Here is a 14,636-nt window from a genome sequence, read left to right as displayed (position 1 = left end):
AAACTTCATTCCTCTAAGGGTGAGATAATCAACACCTAAAGGCAATTCCAGTACCTTTAAACAAATACAAGGGTAGGTTTAACAAATAATTAATGAAAATAATTAAGGATTTCAGATGTCATTAAAAAACAAAAAAGCCTTCAAGTGATCCGTATCAAGCATGAAACACCCACTTTATCCTGTATAAAAGGGCTATTAATTGATATCTCTCTGAACACACTGCTGGAGGTACTTACTTTGGGAGGGTTGAAGTGGGAACATCATGTCATACTCTGTCCAAAAGTCAAGTCTTTGGCAGTTCAGTTCTGGCCAAGGGAGAGGGGGGACCACAGGGAAAAAGTATGGTCTGGGTGGTTCCTCAGGTGGAGGCTTTGGTGGATATAATTCTGGTGGGAGGGAAAATGGGCTTCTCTCTGGCAATGAAAAAGGAACTATGCAAAACCTGAACGATCGCCTGGCAATCTACCTAGACAAGGTTCGAGCTCTAGAGGAGGCAAACGCTGAGCTCGAACATAAAATCAAAGAATGGTATAAGAAATTTGGGCCTGGCAGTGCCAGTCATGGAGAAAATCAGGACTACTCTGAATATTACCAGATGATTGAAGAACTCAAACAAAAGGTAAGAAATGTCATTATTGTTAAAAATTGCAGTTAAACTGAAAATGATCAGACTAATTTCCTAGAGCATCTTGTAACTATGTCCATCTTGGCTAAGGAAAATTAAAACACTGAATAACAGAATACATACTGAGAAATAACAGTGAACATTTCTTTTTTTAACTCCCTTGTTCTTATATCATTCATGTTAAGAGGAAATAAATAGAATTATTTCGAAGATTCCAAAGTTTGATTCACTAGTAATGAAGTGCTTTCATTTGTCATCATTGCCCCAAAATTGTATTATCTTATGAAGAAATGTAAAATAATTGTTGAATGAATGCTGTTATTGAAGAACTAGATACTTTGCACATTATCTTGAAAAGCATTGAAGTTGGGTGACTGGCCATCTCATCAAGGGTCTATCACAGCACAGGGGAATTTAGTATACATTTCATTATGTTCTTTTACGTACAGATCTTGGATTCAACTCTTAGTAATGCCGACCTCATGCTCCAGGTTGACAATGTGAAATTAGCTGCTGATGACTTCAGATTAAAGTAAGAGGCAAAAGTGTGGGTGGGAGGGAAAGAAAATCAAATATTAATCAAGTCTCACTAATAATAGCAAACTATAGTGTGCTTTGGGCAGCTGGGTGGCTCAGTGGATAGAACGTTGAGCATGGAGTTAGGAAGACCTGCCTCAGACACTATCTGTGTGACTCTAGGCAAGTCCCTTAACCCTATTTGCCTCAATTTCCTCATCTGTAAAATGAACTGGGGAAGGAAATGGCAAACCACTCCAGTATCTTTGCCAAGAAAACCCCAAATAGAGTCATGAAGAATCAGATACAACTGAAATAACTGACCAACAACATAGAGTGCTTTAGTCCACAGAGAACTCTCCCAAAGAACTCTCTCATATAAATGTCACAAATATTATCTTCTTCATAAAGAACAAATACAGCATACCTGAGATGATTTAGAGGTAGAGGAGCCAGATTAGAATTCTGGCTCTGACACAATCTGTGTGACCTTGGTCAAGTCACTTCTCTCTGGACCTCAGTTTCCTTATCTATAAAAAGAGGAAATTGGACTAAATTACTTTTAAGGTCTCCTTTCTGCTCCAGCATAGAATAGTGGAAAAAACATCCAGATGCTCTGAAAAATCTAAGAGCACTTAGAGTCAGAAGTTGTTATTGAGTTGTTTCAGTCGTGTCCAACTCTCTGTGACCCCATTTGGGGTTTTCTTGGTAGATACTGAAGTGGTTTGTCATTTCCTTCTCCAGTTCATTTTACAGATGAGGAAACTGAGGCAAATGGGGAGGTGATGTGCCCAAGGTCAGACAACTAGTAAGTGTCTGAGGTCACATTTGAATTCAAGTCCTCGTGACTCCAGGGCCAGCACTTGGGAAAGTCAATTAACTTCCACGGGCCATAGCTTCTTCATCTGTAAAATAAGAGTGTTGAACTAGATACCTTCTGAGATCCTTTACAGATCTCAATCTATAATCCACTTTGCTAAAGCTTGGAGAGATGATGTAATTTATCCGTCATCATGCAGCTAGGAAACAACTGAACTAGAACTCAAACCCAGTCTTCTGATTCCAGATACAAGTCTTCAGGTGCAATTTCTCCTTTCTGCTATTTCCACTATAATAGATATTCATAACAGAAAAAAAAAGTGTATAAATAGTATCTATTTCTCTAATGACCCTATAGTTATAACAGTGTCTCAGACCTTATGGAACAGGTGTAATTCTATTTCCCCACTGGCACTACAGATCATTATAGTAGTGCCTTAGACCTACTGGAACAGATGAAGTCTTGGAAAATGACCACTGTTAAATCTTATTTAACATAAATACACTAGGGAATCTCATTGCTCACAGGAATCCTACCTAAGAGCTTGCATTTATATAGCACATTAAGACTGCAAAATGAAACCACTGTATATTCTTAGAGAGGACACCAGCAAAGCATCAATTCTGCCAGGTCCTATTAAATACGGGAGAAGAAGGAACCTAGGTATTTAATCAAGCTGGCCCTAGAATTAGGAGTTTTTTGATCACAACAACTCTGAAAGTAATATGAGTTAAAATCTACCCCTCTTCAATCAAATTATCATTGAATCCAATTCAATTTGATAAAAAAAAATTATTAAGTACCTATTAAGTACAAGGCACCTCAAAAAAAAAAGAGAGAAACAAAAATAATCCCTTGCCCTCTTGTTAGTCAGTCATTTCAGTTGTGTCCAACTCTTTGTGACCTCATTTGTGGTTGTCTTGGCAAAGATACTGGAGTTGTTTGCTGTTACCACCCCCAGCTCATTTTACAGATGAGGAAAACTGAGACAAACACGGTTATGTCACTTGCCAAGGTCACACAGCTAGTAAGTGTCTGAGGTCAAATTTGAACTCAAGTCCTGAGTACTGATTTGAAATTAGGAAAATGAGTCTCCCTGACTCCAGGTTCACCATTCTATTCACTGTGCCACCTAGCTGCCCTCCACTCCCACCCTCAAGGAGCATACATTATACTAGATAGCTGAAGTACTGAAGTATTGGAACCCTTTTAGTGGGAAGATGACCTGATGCCACAGATAGAGCCTGGACTTAGAGTCAGAGGGCCTAGGTTCAAAGCCCAACTCTATCACTTACTCTCTGGGTAACCATGGGCAAATCATCTAAACTCTCCGAGCCTCAGTCTTCTTATTGTAAAATGAGAGGGTTAGATTATATATCTTCTAAATCTATGATCTTGAGAACCCCTTCATAAATTATTTGAAGGATTAATTTCTAAGAAGAATTATTTCTACTAACATAGTCAACAATTTTAAAAGCATAAAGTGCATTTTACAACAAAATTACGCCTTCCTTTGTTATCTCCAATATATCCTGTATATAGTTTATTTTTACGTAGTTGTTTTCATGTTGAATTCTCCCATTAGACTATAAGTTTCTCGAAGACAGAAACTGTCTTTTGCCTTTCTTTTTTTCCTCCAGCTCTTAACACAGTGTCTGACACATCATGGGAAATATCGGTTGATCAATTGACTCAAAAAAATTGTCAACATTTTTTCAAAGGTATGAGACTGAACTGGCCCTCCGCCAGAGCGTGGAATCTGACATCAATGGTTTACGCAGAGTCTTGGATGACCTGACTTTGACCAAGACAGACCTAGAGATGCAGATCGAAACCCTGTCAGAGGAAGTGTCTTATCTCAAGAAGAACCATGCAGAGGTATGCATATATACACCAAAATAAACATCACCTTTCAAATATTTTGCTTTGTTTATGATAGCCATCTGATAAGGTAAAGAAGCCCTACTGTGGGTGAAGTGAATTCTATGGAGCATTCTTGTTTTCATCAGCTACTACGACTCACTAATTGTTCTTAATCCAGGAAATGAAAGGTCTGCAAAAGGCTGCAAATTCGGACGTGAATGTGGAAATGAACGCTGCTCCTGGGACTGATCTGACTAAACTTCTGAATGACATGAGAGCTCAGTACGAAGCCCTGGCTGAACAGAATCGCAAAGATGTTGAAACTTGGTTCAATAACAAGGTAAATCAAAGTATGCTTGAGGTCATTAAGCCAAGTCTTGGCATATCTGATGGCACTCAACCTGCTTCCTGATGGTATCATTTCAGAGCGAGTTGCTACAGCAGCAGATCTCCTTTGCCACTGATGAATCCAACTCTGCCAAGACAGAGATAGCAGAGCTGAAACGGACTTCACAGACCCTGGAGATTGAACTGCAGTCAGCCTTGGCCCTGGTAAGTAAAACATGGAAATTAAAAACAGCTAGATGATATGGTAGCTAGAGAACTACTGTACTTGGTGTCAGAAAGTCGTGAGTTCAGATCCATCCTCAGACACTTAACTAGTCAATTCTGCTTGCCTTGGGTTGCTCAAATGAAAAATAGGGATCATAACAGAACCTACCTCCCAGGGTTAGTGTGAGGATCAAATGAGATAATATTTGTACTTATTTCTCCACCTACAAATAGTGTTCAGCACAGATAATCCATCAGTCAACCAAGAAGTACTTGTGTGCCAGGCACTGAGGTAAGCAATGAAGCCACCAAGACAAAAACTGAATAGTCCCTGATTCTAATCTATCAGGGGAACAGCACGCACCCATTAAAGTATACATGACATAAACACGAAGTAAACACAAGCCAATCTCAGGAAGGAGATATCAGCATGATTTCATGTCAGAAATGAGGAAGTTACTGAATATTATCATCCTTGGTAAAACTTTCATTCTTAACATTAAAAAAATGCTGGCACAGTGGCTAGAATGCTGACCCTGGAGTCAGAAAGACCCGAGTTCAAATCCCATCCCAGACACGTAATGAGTTCTCCAACTCTGGGCAAATCAGTCTCTTAATCCCTAGCTCCCTCAATTCCCTCATCTATAAAATGGGCATAATAATAGCACCTGTAACACAAGGTTGTTGTGAGGATCAACTGAGATGATGTTTCTTATAAAGTGCTACATACACCTTAAAGAGCTATATATTTAAATGCTAACTATTATTACTAACCAAAGGTTTATGAACTTTTTAAAAAACATATGACTTTCAATAGAATTTGTTTCCATTGTAATCTTATATTTTTTTATTTTCTGCATTTACAAACATAGTTCTGAAAAAAAAAAAAAGGTCCTTAAGCTGTCAAAGGGGTCCATTATACCAACAAGGTTCAGAGCCCTCCTTAAAAGGCTAACTCAGAAATGCGGGTTTCACACTTTGTTACTGCATTCATTAGTTCACAGGTGAGTGTTTCTAGTGAACTTGCCAGGATGAAAAACCTGGAAACAAAATGACTAATCATATCATCAAATCCACTTGACAAACATTAGAGCCCCTGAAATACCTCTATTCACCAAAAGGCAAATTTTGCCTTCAGGCTAGAATCCTTATTGAACTTTGCACTTAGTAGGGCTTTTTATTTTATTTTAGTTAGTTTTGGGGTCCAAACTTGAGATGTCATCACTTCAAGCAACTCCTGATGGGAAAACTGCCTCCATCAACGCAGCTCTGGCACATGCCTGTGATGCCTGACGTTGAAAGGCTGAGAGGCCGTGTCAATTTCTAAATCAGTCAGTCAGCTAACAAGTACTTATTCAGTGCCAACTCAATATGCCAGGCCCTATGCTAAGTCCTGGGGATACAAAGAAAGGCAAAAGACACTTCCCTACCCTCAAGGAACTGACAATCTAATGAGGGAGACAATGAGTAAATAACTAAGCACGTATAAGACCTAGGGGGTGTCCCAAAAACCTTAGTGCAGTTTTAAGGTCTTAAAGCTAAAAAGGTATCCAAGGTTTAAGACTGGGCTAGGACTCTGGGGACAGACACCCTATAAAAAGAGAAAATAGAAGGCAATCATAGAGAAGAGAGCACTAGCAGCTGAAAGAACCACAAATGCCCCATTGCAAAAGCTAATCTAGGAGCGGAGGGCTGTCGGAAGGTAGAGGGAAGAAGGAAGTACGTCCTAGCCCAGGGCAAAAGGCACAAAGTCACAAGATTAATGTGTGAGGTGGGAGGCTGGTGTAGTGGATCAAAGAACGAGGAGATGGGGAAAGAGCCTAAGAATACAGGAAAAGCAGGAAGGGACAGGTTGTAAAGGGCTTGCTAACATTTCTATAGCACGTACATGCCAGGCACTATGCTAAGTGATTTACAGTTATTATCTCATTTGGTCCTCACAACAACCCTGGAAGGGATGTGGTATAATTACCCTCATATTACAGATGAGGAAATTGAAGGCACAGAGAGGTTAAGTGACTTACCCAGGGTCACACAGCTAGTTAGCAACTGAGGCCAGATTTAAACACAGGCCAGGCCCTTTCTCTACTACATCATCTAACTGAACCATCTTCCTGAGTTCAAAACTGGCCTCAGACACTTACTAGCTGTGTGACTCCGGGTAAATCAATTAATCACTGCTTGCCTCATTTTCCTCAGCTGCAAAATGAGCTGAAGAAGGAAATGGTAAAACATTCCAATGTCTTTGCCAAGAAAACCCCATATGAGGTCATGGAGAGTTGGATGTGACTGAAAATGACAACAGGGAAAGGCTCATTCACCCTCATAGCTGTTATTCAAGAGATAGATTGTGAATGAATGAATGAAAAGCCACAAATGTGCAAAATGAGATCTGTGTTAAGGAAACACTGGACAGTATTCATAATTAATTTACCAGTATTATCTCTTGGGGAGGTTGTAAGGATACACTCTTACTTGAAGGAGAATTGATCCATATAGACTTTTTGTGTATTTAGTGAATATTAAAAATGCAGGCATGATTTTAACTTCTCTAACAATGTGTTTAAATCAATTTCTCTTTTTACTCTCGTAAGCTTGCAGTTAATATCAGAATGACAATAATAAGCACTTGTTAAGCATTCACTCATATGCCTCAAGTGCCGGGCAGCATCCAGAAGACCAGAATTATGTTAAAATGGTCTTTGTCCTCTCAGAAGTATAATACATGTAAATCAAACACAAAGCTCATCCTGCATAGAGAGAGAAGCAAATATCACTGAAAACCTCTTAAGGTTATAAAGAACAAATGGGAAAATACCAAAAATGTGCCAGTGAATTAAAACAAGCATGTTCTTATCACATAAAGGAGAGGGGAAAGGGAACAAGAATTTATTAAGCCCCTGCTATGTACTAGGCACTGTGTTAAAGTTTTTATAAATATTATCTCCTTTGATCTCAATGTAAATGCTATTATCTCCCCCATTTTACAGTTGAGGCAGACTTGTCCAGGGTCACCCAGCTATTGAGTACCCAAGATCAGATTTGAACTCTGATCTTCCTAACTCCAGGTCCAGTTATCTATCTGCTAGACCACTTAGCTGGCTCTTGGAAGAGGATTTCCTAACTTTAATTATTTTTTTCATAATATCCTGAAGGAGAGCAGGATTTTTTCTGTGCTTTTGGGGAACCTGTGTTTTCACAATGGACTCAGAATGGACTCAGAAAGGAAGACAGAGGCCCTCAGGATGCCTTTTGGGGTGATCAACCCTTCCTCAAAGCACTCAATAAAGTGGGCTCACTGGAACATAGGTTTAGAGCTAGAAGAGTTTTTAGAGGCTTGTGGTCCAACTCTTATTTTACAGATGCAGAAACTGAGGCCCATAGAGGTTAAGTAACTTTCCCAAGGTCACATGGCTAGTAAGTATCTGAGGCAGTGTATGAACTCAGGTCCTCTGTGTCTCTATATAAGGCTCTTTCCTTTGCACCATGCTTCAGCGGAATCCAAAAATTTCCCCAACCTACAAATGTCTTGTCAACCTGAATGATACTATGCTTCATTGTCCTACTTATTCGTGAAAGATGACTAACAGAACAGAACATATAAATGATTATCAAAGTGCCTTCACAACTATTCTACAAGTGAAAATGAAGCACTTTAATGTTTATCTCACAGCTCAGTCTTTTTCTTTTCATTATATAATTCATTTCCTTCTATCAGAAAAAATCCCTTGAAGGCAACTTGTCAGAGACAGAAGCTGGGTACAGCACCCAGCTTTCGCAAACCCAAAACCAAATCAGTTCACTCGAGGCTCAGCTCATTCAGATCCGAGATGAAGCAGAGAACCAGAGCACAGAGTACAAGCAGCTACTCAACATCAAGACTCACCTGGAGAATGAAATCGAGACCTATCGCCGCCTGCTTGATGAAGAGGGAGGGTAAGCGGAGAAACAGATGTATCAGGAAATAGACATTCCCCTTCCTGGACACTCTTCCTTCTCATCTCATTCAAATTAGACTGAAGCTATCTCCACACTGAAGGAGAAGGGATGGGGGGGGGGGGTGAATTATCATGATGCCAAACCACACCAAACAATTCCCAAGAGCATCATGGTATCCTTACTTACTCTACCTTCTTCCCTCATACTCCAAACCCACAGGCAAATGACTGATTGCCCATTGGAGGCAAACTAAACCAATTCAGGTCAAGTCAAGAAGTATTTATCAAAAGCCTAGTGTGTACCACAGACTGTGCTAAGCACTGGAGATACAGAAAAGGGGTAATAAAAATAAGCAACAAACATGCTTCAGTGTCCAGATTTCAGTTTTCAAAAATGAAAATGGAATGAGTTTTAGAATTTTGGGGGAATGAATTCCAGCAATCATAAAAAGGTGTTTGGTTTTTTGTGTGTTTTTTTCAGCCCTGGGCTTGAAAACAGAGCTAAGAAAGGTAAGTAACTTCTCTAGGGATTTTTCCCCATGAGAATATCTCTTTCATTAGAGATTTCATATATTAGATAGAGATGAAGATTTGTAATTTGAAAATTACAATAGCTCATATTTACATAGGAAGTACTCTCTTCACAATAGCCCATTTAGCACAGTGCTTGGCACATAGTAAATGCCATATAAATGTTAGTTATTATTATTGTTAGGAAGACCTGAGTTCGCAGGTACTTTGTAGCTGTGTGACCCTAGACAAGTCACTTAACCTCTGCTTGCTTCAGTTTGCTCAACTATATAATAGGAATAATCATAGCATCTGCATGAGTACTACAAGTATTAGCAATCTTTTATAGATGAGGTAACTGACATTCAAAAAAGTTAAGTGACCCAGAGAGGCTCCTGGGAGTTTCTTGGGGTCTTTATCCACAGATCCATGTGCTAAGTGTCGTATCTCCCCTGTACAGATCCATCTCTAATCCCAATTGGCCTTAATCTTAAAATGTCCCCATACCTCCAAAAAGAATTTGTCTTGAAAAGTTGATGGGAAGATGTCTTTCTTGCTGTTTTACCTGGAGTAAATTTTGTGGTGCTTGTCTAGGACACCAAATTTGCTAGTAATGACTGTGTTAGGTATGGTTGTTTGGGTTTAGAGGTAAAACCTACAACCAATACAATCATTTTTTAATGAATGAATTAAAGATCATGTGTATGAACTGGATGAGCTTGATGATGAGAGAGCAAGATTTAGGTGACAGGTTAGGGAGGAAAAATGGTACTAGAAACTTTTATTCAGAGCAAACATAAAACAGTTTTATTAGCATTTAAAACTTTTGTCCAGAGCAAATATAGTTTTATTAAACTGGAAAGCACAATGGATAAAGAAGGAAGAAAAGGAGCATTTACTAAGCACCTACTATATACCATGCATGGTACTAGGCTCTTCAAAAATATTATCTCATCTGACCCTCACAACAATCCTGAAAAGCAGGTGCTATGATTATCCTCATTTTAGAGCCAAGGACACTGAGGCATACAGAGGTTAAGTGATTTGCCCAGAATCACAAAACTAGTGTCTGTGGCCATATTTGAATTTGGATCTTCATCATCACCATAAAAGCTAACATTTAGATAGTGCTTACTATGTGCCAAGCACTGTGCTAAGTACTTCACAATTACTTTCACATTTAATTCTCACAACAGCCCTGGGAGGTAGGTGCTATTATTATTATCCCCATTTTACCAATGAAGAAACTGAGGCAAACAGCAGTTCAGTGACTTGCCTGGTGTTACCCGTTAGAATCTGAGGTTGGATTTGAACTCAGGTCTTCCTGATTCCAGGCTGAGGGCTCTGTCCACTATCCCAGTTGGCTGCTAATGAATCTTTGTCATTTCTTCATAAGTTGGTCTTACCATCCTGTTTCTTGACCATACTCCTTTGTCTTTCATCTAACCTCGCCTTCTGTGAACAATCAGAGAACTCTGGATTTTCTTGCTCTACTGTTTACCCCTTGGGTTCATTCTCATTTTAATGAGTATGAGAACATCTATTTTCCCACCACTTCTCTATTCTCAGCCTGAGGACTTTCATGTCTTCCCTTCCAGTCATAGGAAGTTTTTAAATGCTTTACATTCTCCAAATTACATTCCCCCCCCACCCCATTCTTTTATCTCTTTGTAAGCTATTCTCATTTATCTTGAAATCTATTAAATGATTATTTGAGTCCCCCTTTCTCCCATCCTGCCCCCTACTGACTCTAGCTCCCCTCTGACAACATTCCTGTACTGTGCCCCCTCCCCTGGGAATGAAGATTCGTTGTCATTTCTATTACTTTCCAAACTCATCATCATTTTTTGGGCTAGTTTCTGTACAAGCTGACCATACGCTGTTCTCTCAGCCTTTGAAACTCCTCCTCCCATTGGAAATTGACTTCTGTTACTGTGTATAGATATGGAGGAGTTGGACCCTCTACCCAGTGACTTTTTTGAAGATCAGTTTTGCTATCTCCAAATGTTTCCTACATATAAATAACCTAGAAAAGGCTACTGTATTGTAATGACAAGGCAATGGAAAGAAAGGAGAATACAATAAAAATCCAGGAGTTCATGGAAAGGTAGAAAGAGTATTATACCTGGAATCACAGGAACTCTGCCATTTACTTCCTGGGTTGCCTAAAGCAAGTCACCTACTGTCGCTATACCTCAGTTCCCTCATCTGTAAAATAGTTGAACTAGATAAACTAGATTACTGCTGTAGATCTAAGATTCTATGATCCTTCAAGGCTGAAATGACAAGACATGGGAAACTGGCTAGATGTAGAAAAACACAGACAAGGAGTCAAAAGAAAATTCCGGTATTTTGTTACTCAGATTTAGGCAATGCCAGTAACAATAATAGTGAAATTGGGGAGGAAAGCTGATTTGGAAGTGGAGAGAATGAAGTCAGTTTGGGATATGTTGAATTTATATGACACTGCATTTAGAGACAAAAGTTCTAGGTTCAAATCCCAATTCTAGTATTTACTACCTACATGGCCTTGAACAAATTATTTAATTTCTCTGGGATTCAATTTGTCCCTCCAAAAAATGAGGAGGTTGTCCTAGATAATCTCTAAGAGATCTTGTAGATTTATAGCCTGTGATCAAAATGCAAACACCCAGTAAAAGATGGAAACCTGAACCCACTAACTTTTTTCAATCATATCTGATTCTCTGTAACCCCATTTAAGCTTTTCTTGGCAAAGATACTGGAGTGATTTGCCATTTCCTTTGCCGGCTCATTTTCACAGATGAGGAAACTGAGGCAAGTGGGGTTAAGTGAGTTGACCAGGGTCACACAGCTAATAAATGTCTGAGGCCAGATTGAAATTCAGGAAGATGAGTCTTCCTGACATCAGACTCTATCCACCATGCCACCTAACTGCCCAAACATCTTTGTTGTGTGCTACTTGTGTAATCTGGGGGTTTTTTGTTGTTTTGTTCAATCTGCCAGCATAGGATTTCAAACAAGAAGTTATTCATCCAAGGTCTCACAGGTAGGAAGTGGCGAAACCCAGGATCTGAACTTTACTTCTAATCTAGGGCATTTTCAACCTTACTTCATCATTTCTCCAATGTGACATATGCATCAATAACAGAAAGTAAAATTCCTTGTAGCTTTAGTAGTTTTTTTTCTCATTAAATTCAACTTAGATGCTGACAAAATTCTTTCCAACTTGCATAATCTAAAGTAATCATAATCTAAAATGATTGTCTGGTTTTAAAATTAGCTCCCATCCCAGCTGTTTGCTTTTCTTTAGCTGCTGTTCACTTTTTAGTCATGTCTGACTCTCTGTAACCCCATTTGGGGTTTTCTTAGCAAAGATACTAGAGTACTTTGCCATTTTCTTCTTTAGTTTATATTACAGATGAGGAAACTAAGGTAAACAGGGTTAAGTGACTTACCCAGGGTCACATAGCCAGGAAGTATCTGAGGCTGGATTTGCACTCAGGTCTTCCTGACTCTAGGTCTGGTGCTCTACCCACTTTGCCCCTTAGCTGTCTGGCAGTGGAAAGCAAGGGCAGTAGTTAAAGCACCTAGGTTCAAATCTTCACTCTTTCATCTGTGCAACCTTAAGAAAATCACTTACCCTCCTTGGGTCACAGTTTCTTTGTCTGTAAAATGAGGAGGTTCACCTGGATGATTTCTAAGATCCCTCCCAAGCTCTAAATTTACAGATTCACAGACTCCTCTCTTTTATCATTTTCCTTATTCCTGGTCTCTAGGTTATCAATAATAGACTTAAAATTAAGAACTTCCAGAGGATAACTCTCTCCCCTGTTCTCTCCTCTCTTCATCACCATATTAAGGGATGGATATGGATGACAAAAGTCAGTACCTGCCAATATTCCATATGTTAATGATAAATCAACCTTATCTAGTAATTAAAAACAGGATCTCTACTTGGAAACACTAATTATTCTATGCATTTGTGATCAATAAAATGGTATTTATTCTAAAATCAGCCCAGGGTTCTAGATTTTCTCCAACATAGACTAGATTTCATCATTATTATCCCAAGCTTTCTCTTTCTTACCCAGGTTGTTCTATCTCTCCCTACCATACCTTTGCACAGATTGGTCCCAGGTATTCCCTCTTCATCGCCACCTCTTGGAATCCCTAGCCTTCTTCAAAGCCCTATTGACATGCCAGCTTCTACATGAGATCTTTCCTAGTCTTTCTAGATATTAGTGCCTCCTCCCAAAATTATCTTTTTTGTCTTTACTTCCATATATAAGATCATTGGATCATAGATTTAAAAGTAGAGAGGGCCTATGAAATCATCTAATCCAAAATACTATTTTACAAATAAGGAAACCGAGTCACAAGAAAGTGAAGGGATTTGCCCAAAGTTACACAGTAGCAGACAGAGCACTTGATTTTATGTCCTCTGACTCCAAATCACTGATCTTTCCACTGTTCATGTTGCCTTCAGTCATAGAATATAAATTCCATAAAAGCAGGGACTGTTTCATTTTTGCCAGCATCTGGTAAATAATAAGCCTATAGACACTGAATGAATGCTTTTTGCAGGATTAATTAATTTACTATGCAATCAAAACTAGTAGTTTTCATGCCAGGACAAATAGTACAAGACATACCCACAGGAAGTGGCATGAAATATATCCTAAAAAGCATGTTGGGGAGCCTATCACACAGGCTGAGAAATAGCCAAGGAACAGCTTACCTGGACAGGGGTGGGGGGTGCCTTTTGGGGGAAGGAAGCATGGAATTTGACAGATTATTATTTTTCTTAAATTTTTTTCTTGCTAACTAGGCACTAAGCTCAGTTATTTCTATGCTTTTAAAGAACTCCAAGTATTATAATTACTTTCTAAATCTATATGCCCTGGAACGACGCTCTAATCTGCTCCAGCTATATCTTTGGTATCTTTTTGCAACATCAGCAAAAATCAAAATTTACTGGATTTTTCTGCCTTAAAAATTTAGTAAATATAAAATATATGGACTTTCTACCTAGCCCTGGAGAGAGCTCTGTCTTTTGATACTTGGAATGCATTGGTGTGTTTGTATCACACAATCTCTAACTTTTGTTTAATTTCACTTCATTCACAGAACCAACAAAAACTTTTCTCTATAAAACCATTGTTGAAGAACTGGTTGATGGAATTGTTGTCTCATCAAAAATAAAAGATGTTCATCAGAGATCAGCCTAACAGGTCATCAAAGAGGCTCTGATAATGTTAAAAGAAATGGAGCATGGAAGGTCTCATGCATAGAGATAGAATGCCAGGTCTTGACAATCCTTGACAAGCCATGAAAGGCTTGGGGAAAAGGGGAGCTTTTCAAATAATTCTACTTTTGGTCACAGAAGTAAAGCCATAAGTATACTTGGGGTGTCTTTTATTCTTTTTTCAATAAAATTTTTCTTACATTAACACCATATGAATTTTAGGACTTTTTAAAATATTTTATGGGCTTTCAAAACAACTCAACAGACATTTTTTAGGTTCTATGGAAGGTTCTGGGAATACAAATGACAAAAATGTGACTCAATTCTCAAGGAGATTAAATTCTATTGTAGGGAGGCAGAGGCTGGAATTCCTACTACCAGGCAGGATTTCTTGAGCTCCAAAGTTTTGAGCTGAGGTGATCTAAAGCTGGACAGGCATCCTATGTAAGTCTGGCACCAATACGGTGAGCCCTAAGGACGGGGAGGCCACTGCGCAAAACAACACAGGTCAGAAACAGAACAGGTTAAAAATTTTCATGCCAATCAAGAGTACAATCAAGTCCATGAGTGACTACCACACTTCCA

At 39.0% G+C, this 14,636-nt stretch overlaps 1 protein-coding gene across 2 annotated transcripts; it reads left to right on the top strand.

The window, feature by feature from the left end:
• Positions 1–237: 237 nt before the first annotated feature.
• Positions 238–14,261, top strand: LOC140528492 (keratin, type I cytoskeletal 24-like). Of its 2 annotated transcripts, XM_072646373.1 has the most exons (8): positions 238–619; positions 1,075–1,157; positions 3,683–3,839; positions 4,003–4,164; positions 4,251–4,376; positions 8,095–8,312; positions 8,796–8,824; positions 13,934–14,261. In XM_072646373.1, exons 1-8 carry the CDS (start codon positions 263–265, stop codon positions 14,032–14,034), a joined length of 1,233 nt encoding a protein of 410 aa, XP_072502474.1. In that variant the 5' UTR covers positions 238–262; the 3' UTR covers positions 14,035–14,261. The 2 variants fall into 2 exon arrangements, with proteins under 2 accessions (XP_072502474.1, XP_072502475.1); XM_072646374.1 differs by lacking the exon at positions 8,796–8,824.
• The last annotated feature ends 375 nt before the right edge of the window (positions 14,262–14,636 follow it).

Source organism: Notamacropus eugenii, chromosome 2 (assembly GCF_028372415.1).
Source record: "Notamacropus eugenii isolate mMacEug1 chromosome 2, mMacEug1.pri_v2, whole genome shotgun sequence".
NCBI classification, from domain to species: Eukaryota; Metazoa; Chordata; class Mammalia; order Diprotodontia; family Macropodidae; genus Notamacropus; species Notamacropus eugenii.
The sequence above is the reverse complement of the archived record's forward strand: the minus strand, read 5'-3'. Positions and strand labels throughout refer to the sequence as shown.

Excerpts from the sequence above, each read along its gene's own strand:
- LOC140528492 (XM_072646373.1), top strand. The coding sequence starts at position 263 with ATGTCATACTCTGTCCAAAAGTCAAGTCTTTGGCAGTTCAGTTCTGGC. Across the intron at positions 4,165-4,250 it reads AAACTTGGTTCAATAACAAG|AGCGAGTTGCTACAGCAGCA; the intron begins GTAAATCAAAGT and ends GTATCATTTCAG. Across the intron at positions 8,313-8,795 it reads CTGCTTGATGAAGAGGGAGG|CCCTGGGCTTGAAAACAGAG; the intron begins GTAAGCGGAGAA and ends TGTTTTTTTCAG.